The sequence below is a fragment of the Erythrolamprus reginae genome, chromosome 6 (genome assembly GCF_031021105.1).
Source record: "Erythrolamprus reginae isolate rEryReg1 chromosome 6, rEryReg1.hap1, whole genome shotgun sequence".
NCBI lineage: Eukaryota > Metazoa > Chordata > Lepidosauria > Squamata > Dipsadidae > Erythrolamprus > Erythrolamprus reginae.
Window position 1 is genome coordinate 48,964,433 of NC_091955.1, and position 10,306 is coordinate 48,974,738.

A 10,306-nucleotide genomic window follows, 5' to 3' on the forward strand; every position below is an offset into this window, starting at 1 on the left:
GGAACAAACTTCCAGCAGACGTGGTAGATAAATCCACAGTAACTGAATTTAAACATGCCTGGGATAAACACATATCCATCCTAAGATAAAATACAGAAAATAGTATAAGGGCAGACTAGATGGACCATGAGGTCTTTTTCTGCCGTCAGACTTCTATGTTTCTATGTTTCTAATGACATATGACATCATCGGGTGGGAAAAACCATGGTATAGGGGGGGGAAAACCACGAAGTATTTTTAAATAATATTTTTTAAAAACCGTGGTATAGACTTTTCGCGAAGTTCGAACCCGCAAAAATCGAGGGAACACTGTACTACAAATAATTTGTTGCAGGAGAGAATATTTTAGTTGTATAGGCAGGCCTTCAATCAGGCCAATTCACTCACATCTGGGTTTCAAACTTTACTATACAATAAAAATATGTTGCCAGTGTTAACTTTCAATAAAGAACAAAATATCTCAATACCTAAAATTATTTTTTTCATTATGAGACAAAGCCCTCTAACATTGTGATAGCTATTTAATTTTCTGGTAGAGAGGCACTGTTCACAAATTACTGCTATTCTCCAAAGTCACTGCTGCCCTTATTTTATAATAATAACAATGATAAAGGACAAAGAAAAATTCTGGACAAACTCAATGTCACAGAATTTCTACAAGGTGGGAAAATATCCTGGTACCTTACTCAATTCATAACTCAAAACGTTTTAGAATCTACCCTTGTAAATTCTATGGTGATGTGCTTTCATAAAGACTTTTACAGAAAATGCCACAATCTCCTAGCAATTATTCTCATGTTATTCTGAGAAAATAGATGGGTCATATATATCACTGCCCAGAGCCCCTATTTGAGGGACATGGATAGATAGATAAATACATAAATACATACATAAATAAATAAATAAATAAACAAACAAACAGTCAGCCAGCCAGCCAGCCAGTCATCTATAAGAATTTTGGAACTGCGTAACACAGTCAAATTTGCACCATTAGTCTGCAAAAATCAGCAGATTAAATGAAAGCAAAACATTGTATTAAATTAAGCACAATAGTAGAATCAGGATGTGGTTAGCAATTCATCATATAATTAGTTATCATAAGGCATGTGTTGTATTTAACTACTCAATTTTATATTTTTAATAATCAGTTACAAATAAAATCTAAGGCTTAATGAAAGGTAGGTAGTTTGTCTCAAACATAGGTGGTTTGTCTCCAAGACTATTTCCACTGTTTCAAAAAAGAGAATATCAGAATGTATACTAAAGTTACATTGAAATGTCAAGTAACTAAAGTAATTAATATCAGTACATTCCATATTTGCTGCAAATAATTTCTGCAGAGCCATATAAACGCAAAGTTACAATATCTTTTATGCCCATGCCCGCACTTTAGTAACTTAAAAATGAAACTGTGTGATTATGATGCTGGATAGAATTTTCTGTGCAGTGTATGCAAAAAATATTTTATTCAGAATAAATAAGAAATGCTCATAAATATATTGTTTTAAGATATACAACAATTATTGTGAATATATAATAAAATCTTAAAGTTTGTTGTATAGTATGTCCAATATTCATTATAGCTCATTCATTCATTCCTAAGACGTCTTCTTAACCCAGCATCTAATTCTGTTATATCCTGATTAGTTACTTCCATCTTCTTTGGTTCTTCCATTGTGCTGAGTAAATATTCATGATCAAAATGCTGATACTTTTTTACACCATAAGACTCTTCTATATCTTCAAATAAGGCATCATGCTCACATTTTTCATCTATTTTTACTTCTGGATGTTCGCTGAAGGACTCTATTAGATCTTCAAGCTTCTCTTGGCATGTATGATGGCTAATATCTGAACATAGACAAGAGGAAATTGGAATACAATATTACAATTAGGTTGCTGTTTTTGCAATTAAACCAATTTACTACCAGAAAATTAGAAACAAAATACTTTATTTTCCTTACAATAGAGAGTGCATTAAAATACTTGGACAGTTCACCAGTTTTTATGTTACCTATACAGTTTGTTCTAAAAGCAAGTTAATAGGTTAGTTAATAGGTCATAGATAATATGGTAATTAGGGAGTAAGAAACAATAAGAACTCTGGCCTTGCTTTGAACTTGGATCAAATGGAAGAAGCCAATTCATATGCACAAAAGAACATGCAGATTATTGCAATACGTTAGAGTAGGAAAACCTGCTTAAAAAATAATCAAGATATGTAGTAGTAATTTATTAGAGAATGTTAAAATCTTCCAAAAATACCTTGTGGCTTCATAGCCGATTTGTCTAATCCACTTTCTTTCATCAGCTTTCTAATGGACTCAAGTTGTTTCATAATTTCATCTTTCTGCTCAGAAGCCAAAGTACTAATACTGAAACGTCAAAAAGTTGTATCAGAATTAATCAGGACAAAAAAATAATTACAATTCTATTAAAATACTATTGAATTCATTTGTATTATTGGTAAATTTAGATCAATCACATTAGCTAAATTTTACTTAAATGAAACTAAATTTCAAACTAAGATTACTTTGCTCATTTCTAATCAACTCCATTAGGTGAAAACCAGGCTAATATAAAATTCATTATCTTTCTGTTCATTGTATTAAAGCAATTCCAGGATTTTTTTACATATACAGTAGTACTAAAACACAGTTTAGTTCTATACCCAAACCAGTTTATATCTATTTATCTAATTTCTTTTTAAATGGAATTGTTGAAATATTGAATAATTTTTTGAATAATTGCTACCCTTCAAAAAGATGTTGACTTTCTGTCAGAATGGTCAAACAATTGGCAATTCCAAATCTCAACCAACAAATGCTGTTTTACACATTGGCAAAAAGAATCAGAACACAAGATTGCTGACACGATCTTGTAGATGACTCTCACTCTATCAAGGACCTTGGAGTACAGTACTCATATCTAATGATTTAAGGGCCAAAGCCCACTGTAACAACATTGCCAAAAAGGCATTAAGAGTTGTAAACCTGATCTTGCATAGCTTCTTTTCTGGTAATATTACACTACTGACCAGAGCATACAAAACATTTGCTAGAACAATTCTCAAATACAACTCATCTGTCTGGAATGTGCACTGCATATTGGACATTAATACAATTGAACATGACCAGAGATATTTCATAAGAAGAGTCCTCCACTCCTCTGCTCGCAAGAGAATACCCTATGCCATCAGACTTGAAATTCTGAGCTTAGACAACTTAGAACCACACCGCTTTCTGACCTAAGTGTAGTTCTTAAAATTATCCGAAACAATATCCTACCCATCAATGACTATTTCAGCTTCAATCACAACAATACATGAGCACACAATAGATACAAACTTTAAGTGAACTGCTCCAAACTCGATTGCAGAAAATATGACTTCAGCAACAGAGTGGTCAATGCCTGAAATATACTACTTGACTCTGTGGTTTCATCTCCAAACCCCCAAAATTTTAACCTCAGTCTGTCTTCTGTTGACCTCACATTCTCAGAGGTCTGTAAGGGGCATGCGTAAGTGCATTAGCATGCCTACCATTCCTTTTATTTCTATTCATTTCATGTATTCAAATTATCTACTTGTATGAATTATCTAAGAGATTGACAAAATAAATAAATTAAACTAAAAATTAAATTAAAAATATCAGTATAGCCTTTTAAAAGTATAGGAAATTCCTTCAATGTGTCAGTCACTACATTATTTTAATTATATTAAAAAGCCATTCCTGCAAAAGTTCTAAAATACAAATATCTGGTTATTTTGATAATGCAGAAACAGAATCAAGCTATCTTTACTTTAAAGTAAGCATAAGTAACAATAGATATTTTACATACTTGTACTTGTAATTCAAGACACAGGTATAGCAAAAGAAATAAAGTATGCTTGATATACAGTATCTTTATTTTTTCCTTTATTTAATGGCATAATTAATGTTAGAAATGGTAAATTACCTCAGAAAGAGAATAGTGGTATAAATTTTTCAAAAATAAATACAAATTCTGGATTTCAAAGAAATAGTTAAAAAGCAATGATGACACCTTTAAATTCTAATTATCATTCCTTTTTACCCCTAAAAGGAGTAAAACTGTCTCAGTGAAACATCAGTTGTAATAAGCATTGTCAAAAATAAGAGGTAATGTGCCATTTGTGATATATTGGCATTCTGTTCTTATTTTAAGTTCACAAACATGATCTCTCAGATCTCTTTCCCACACTGAAATAAACAACGTAACTTTTAAATGAAATGCTATCTTTTTGACTCACCAGCTTGAAAGTGGATCTAACTGAGTCAATAATGAATTTAACATTGTTTCTGTTTGTGCAAGATGTTGCTCCAATTCCAAAAGTTGGTGTTCTAAAATGAGAATATACACTTTTTAAAAGCTAGCATAAACTGAACATCTTTAAGATTAAACAAAAAAACTAAAGCAATAGGCAGAGGGGGAAATACAATACCGTGTTTTCAGAGTATAAGACGCACCTTAGTTTTTGGGGATGAAAATAGGGAAAAGAATTTGCTTACCAGATATTCATCTGACTAATGTCCTTAGTCTGGTCAGCTTCAGCACATTATTGTACTCTCACCACTTCTCTTCTCTCTATACACTAATGACTGCATCTCAAACGATCATCTGTTAAACTACAGAAGTTTGCAGATGATACAACAGTGATCGGACTCATTCGAGACAATGATGAATCCGCATACAGACGGGAAGTTGAACAACTATCCTTGTGGTGTGACCAGAACAATCTAGAACTGAACACAATCAAAACTGTAGAAATGGTGGTAGACTTTAGGAGAAACCCTTCCACCCTTCGACCTCTCACAATACTAGACAACACAGTATCAACAGTAGAGACCTTCAAATTTCTATGTTCTATCATATCTCAAGACCTAAAATGGTCACCTAACAACAAAAAAACATCATCAAAAAAGCACAACAAAGAATGTTCTTTCTGCCCCAGCTCAGAAAGCTCAAGCTGCCCAAGGAGCTGCTGATACAGTTCTACAGAGGAATCATTGAGTCTGTCATCTGCACCTCTATAACTGTGTGGTTTGGTGCTGCAACCCAACAGGACTGACACAGACTTCAGAGGATAATCAGAACTGCAGAAAAAACAATTGCTTCCAACCTGCCTTCCATTGAGGACCTGTATACTGCACGAGTCAAAAAGAGGGCGGGAAAAATATTTACAGACCCCTCACATCCTGGACATAAACTGTTTCAAAACGTCACTACAGAGCACTGCACACCAAGACAACTAGACACAAGAACGGTTTTTCCCTGAACGCCATCACTCTACTAAACAAATAATTCCCTCAACATTGTCAGACTTTTTACTAAATTTGCACTTCTATTCTACTAGTTTTTCTCATCATTCCTATCCTTTTCCTCCCACTTAGGACTGTATGACTGTAACATATTGCTTGTATCCTAAGATTTTAATTAATATTGTTTCTTTATTGCTTATTTGACCCCTAGGACAATTATTAAGTATTGTACCACATGATTCTTGACAAATGTATCTTTTTCTTTTATGTACACTGAGAGCATATGCACCAAGACAAATTCCTTGTGTGTCCAATCACACTTGGACAATAAAATTCTATTCTATTCTATTCTATCCCCTGGTTAGGGCTTTAAAAAAAACTTATTCAGAGAGAGTAACAATGAAAGAGCTTGCAAGCCAGTAAGAGCTGAGAACATCAGTAGCACCTGAAAAGAAACATTCGGAGGAAGTAGATCAATGAAAAAAAACCCTGCAAAGACTTAGGCCTTGGAAAAGATTTTTCCCAGAGAGTAACAATGAAAGAGCTTGCAAGCCGGTAAGAGCTGGGCACATCGTTGGCATCTGGTTAGGGCTGAAAAGAAACTTATTCGGAGCAAGTTAAACCAATTTTAAAAAAACCTACAAAGACTTAGGGCTTGGAAAACATTCTTCGCAGAGAAAGAGCCTACAAGGTAATACTTGGGAAGATCGTTAGCAGCTAGTTATGGCTGGGGAAAAAAAGCTACATTCAGACTATAAGATGCCCCCAAATTATCAGCCACTTTTACGGACGAAAAAGGTGCATCTTATACTCCGAAAAATACAGTGGCTACAGTTCTGTTCAGATTGTAGAATCTGAAACAAATCATTTTTCTAATAAATACACATGAAGGAATTCCTACTGGATTCTAACACAAATCGTTGTATGCCTTATATTTTTCAAAAATAATTTAAAAATATTTGAGGGGCTCAAACTGAAATAAAGTACTATTTCAAGAAACAAAATTACGACAGACACAATGTATTGAAACAGAATTTAAATTGATCTAGTCCCAATAAAAGCAACACAATAAATCTCCCATTTACCATATTTTTTCAGAATATAAGACAAACTGGAGTATAAGATGCACCTTAGTTTTGTGGGAGGAAAGCAAGGGAAAAAGCCTCTGCCTCCCAGAAATTTGCTAAACAGCAAATGCTACAGATGATATACACTGTTTGTTGTGTATTGCCTTGCATGTTTGCCTGACCCATAGAAATAGCAAAGAATTGGAGGCATGTACATGATGGCAATATATTAATGCCATAACGTTTTCTTAAATGTGGTCACACTAACTCCTCCCAATTATTTAAATAGATCGACTCCAAACATGACTAAGTCAAGGTTTTATGCAGCTGCCTTATCTTAATACTAAACAGGACACTATTACATTTCAGATTATATTTTTACAGATCTTTAAAATTGATGTGGCTTTCTGGAAGTATAGTTATTTTATGCTATTTAAAAGAAGATACAGTACCACCTCGCCTCTTCAGTTCAAGCATTTATTTTAAAAAGTTTCTTCACTTTGTTGTCTAGAATAATAAAGCAGTCTTTGAAAATAAGTATAATAATTTGAACATTCTACAGACATCCATAGTTGTTGACTTACCTCCTTGCATCCAGTTCAGCAGAAAATAAAAATCTGTGTCTCTCTCCCAGCAATTTGCCTCCTTGCAGCTAGTTTCACTTTCAGTTTAACACATGGCTGCAGCCTCAAATCAGCTGAGGGTCGGGAAGCTGATAATGAATTGCTTGGCTTAACAGGCTCTGTTCTGTTTGCTGCAAGGAGGAAAATTGCTGGAAGGCAGAGGTCAAAGGGTGGCTGAGGGTGGCTGGGTGGGGCTACATTCGGTGCATAAGGTGCATCCATGTTTTCACCCTCTTTTGGGGGTGGGGGTAAAAAGGTGCATCATACTCCAAAAAATATGGTAGATACACTTTAATAGTATTCATATATCAACTCTAAACCTTATTCTCAAATAGTACTTCCACATAAACAATATAATTTTCCAATTTGAATAGAATATTGATTTAACCATTTTGTATGCAGTTATAAGTATACTGTACTGTTTCCCCAGAGTTAAAACAAAATATTGTTTAAAAATTAAAATGAGAAAATGTTTAACTGCCAAAAGAACTTTGCAAAATAGCTTATCTGTTTATGAAATCAGATATGATTCCATCTTGTCAAGGAAAAAAATGTACTACAACAGAACCTCCACTTCAGCTCCATTCCAGGAACTGAAATAGAAATCTCACAATAAGTATATCTGGAGTGAAAAGAACTCATGTTTATGTTTCTCTATAACTATTGGTGATGTTTCTCAGCACAATCAGGAGAGCAAGAATACAAGTTGTGTGTGTGTGTGTGTGTTTGTGTGTTATTTCTGCCTAGTAAATGGGTCATTACATCTTGAATGCCTTTATTCACTTTGAACCATGTGTCAAGGTCTAAGACATATTATTTATCATGATTTTCTAAGTAGATAAATCTTTCACATGAATTAATCATTAAAGCTCTTAACTATGCTATTTTGTGATCTAAAAAAAATCAAGTCTCTGTCTCCAAAAAGCTGTTGCACTCCTCTGCTGCAATTAGGGTCAACATCAGTTCCATCTTTCTAAAAGAATGTAAATTGTGAAAAAGAAAGTTAAAGAAATGCTATTCTACATAACTTTTTTTCTTTTCTGATACATTCACTTTCTGTCAAAGTAAAGTAAACTTTTGGCTGTTTTTTAATTGTAAAAAATTGTTTTCTTTGGATAAGAAGTTGTTCTCTCAATGAAGAGAGAATTTATCACCACAAAATTGCATTTCGAAGACAAAGAGTTTTCTACTTGCCAATGAAACAATAATAAAAACTGGAATAAACTGTTTTGTCTGAATGGGGAAATTGTGATTAATGAACTCATGTATAAATCTCAATATCAAGTTAACATTTGTAATTTGTTTTAGGTTAATAAGAATGTACATGTTGACCAAATTCTTACCTGTTTCTTTTGTTTTTTCTTCTGCATTTTTTTCTTTTTTTGATAAACTTTCTTCCTGTGATTTCATCTATAAAATCATAAATCAATCTCCCGTATCTCAAATATGTAAGACTAATAAAATTACCAATACCATATAGTGTAAACAAAATATTTACATAATATTCCAAAACATTCTTACATTAGTTTGTTTTCTGTTTAGTTTCAGTCCTTTAATAAAATTAAGTCAATAGCAATCCAGAATATTAAGATGAAATAGATTATAAATTAAGTCTTCGGAGAGGGGCGGCATACAAATCTAATAAATTATTATTATTATTATTATTATTATTATTATTATTATTATTAAATTATAATTTCATTATACTTTCAGTTACATAATGCAAGTTCCAAAAAGTTAGCAACATGAGGACAAATTTAAGCAAATTTAATTATTTCTCATATATACATTATTTTCCCCTCAAGTCTCAAAAACAGTATTTTGAAAGGTTCTAGGAGCTGCATAAAAACTATGCAGAAAATATAATCAGACCTGGAGATGCAAGTTGTTTACTCCTCCTGTACTTTTAATTAGATTATATATGCCATGGTATTTTAACTTTTATCTTAACATTTACTAAGTTAAGAAAACTTTAATTTCTATGTGATTCTGTATATTTGCAAAATAAGACCTATTATAAAGGTGCTTATTACAAAATAACTCCACCCGGAAGTTTAGATTTGTTACATATATTTACCTTTAAGAATTTGTATAAAGCAAACACACCCACACTAATAGCATAAAGCGGCATTAGGGTTAAAGCAAAGTCTCTTCCATTGCCTCTAGTCCGTTCAGTCTTCAGCTCCTTTTCCATTGCATTTTTCATTTGCTGGATGCTTTGATACGTTTTACTTTCAGAAGTTTCAAAATTTGTGGGTGTAGGCAGAATTTTCTCTGCTCCACCTACAGAATAAACATTTCAATAATTCAGAGCCAGTTAAATCCAAAGGCAGTTTATAAAAACTAGGACTGTAATCTGGGATAAATAGTTCCTGTCAAGGAACACATTAATAAGTATCCCTGCACTATTTTAGCTTTATTGACGATTTGTGGGGGAAAGGGATAGGAATTATCAAGAGAACATAGATGTTTTTCCTTAAGAGAAAGACAGCAAAAGCTATCTCTACAACACAAAAAGCAGTTGTTTACCTAAGAAATAATCCAAAGCAAACCTGATCAATGCTGGTGCCTTCCATGCCTGCTGCAGTGCAAACCCCATTTGCCTTACCTCATACTTTACTGGCCAGGCTGTCTAGAAAGACATATTAATCCAATAAATAATGGGCATGAGCACAAGAAAAGCCGACCTAACTTATGGAATGCCCAGTTTCTCTAAACAATTCCAGCTACAGTTGAACATGGTGTAAATTTTAAGGAACTTCCCTATAAAGCACTTTAGGACTAGTTAAGATAAGTCTCCTAGTTGCAGACGGAACCCTGACATCAAGGCAATCATTGAAAGGAGCGAGCGAGCGCGTTATCTCCCTTTGCTTGCCACGAAGGGGGAAGAGCGTGAAACAGGGAAGAAATGGGCGCCGGTACTATACCGTGTCGGGGCTGGTGAGGAGCTGGCCGGCCAGAGGAGGTTTTGGAACTCCGCGGAGACTTCCCTCCCCCATTGAATATCCTGGGTATCACTGCGAACAGGCAAAGCACCACCACGACGGAGACCATCACCTGCTGCATCGAAGAAAACGCCATGGCGTCACACGGTGACAACACTGCCCTCCGAGAAGGGGCTGTCGGCTTTACTTTCGGCCACCTACAGACCCTCAAGTAAACCAATCCTGGCCGGAAGGAAGCCGGAGAAGGGGAGCGGAAAACAAACAAGCCATAGATTTCGGTTCATTTTTTGTAGCGCCTCCCAATGGGCTCCAGGCACAGCTGGTGTGGAAAGAAGTGACAGGAAGTGGAGCGAATTCAACGGAAGCTAGCTATGCACCGCCAGCATAAAATC

At 34.4% G+C, this 10,306-nt stretch overlaps 1 protein-coding gene across 1 annotated transcript; it reads right to left on the minus strand.

Annotated features, from left to right (window-relative positions):
* Window positions 1-1,447: 1,447 nt before the first annotated feature.
* Window positions 1,448-10,194, minus strand: CCDC107 (coiled-coil domain containing 107). The gene is made up of 6 exons (XM_070755738.1): window positions 9,897-10,194; window positions 9,047-9,252; window positions 8,313-8,379; window positions 4,271-4,361; window positions 2,266-2,375; window positions 1,448-1,851 (listed from the first exon to the last, which is right to left on the minus strand). The coding sequence occupies exons 1-6, from the start codon at window positions 10,048-10,050 to the stop codon at window positions 1,589-1,591; spliced, it is 891 nt and encodes a 296-aa protein (XP_070611839.1). The 5' UTR covers window positions 10,051-10,194; the 3' UTR covers window positions 1,448-1,588.
* Between the last annotated feature and the right edge of the window lie 112 nt (window positions 10,195-10,306).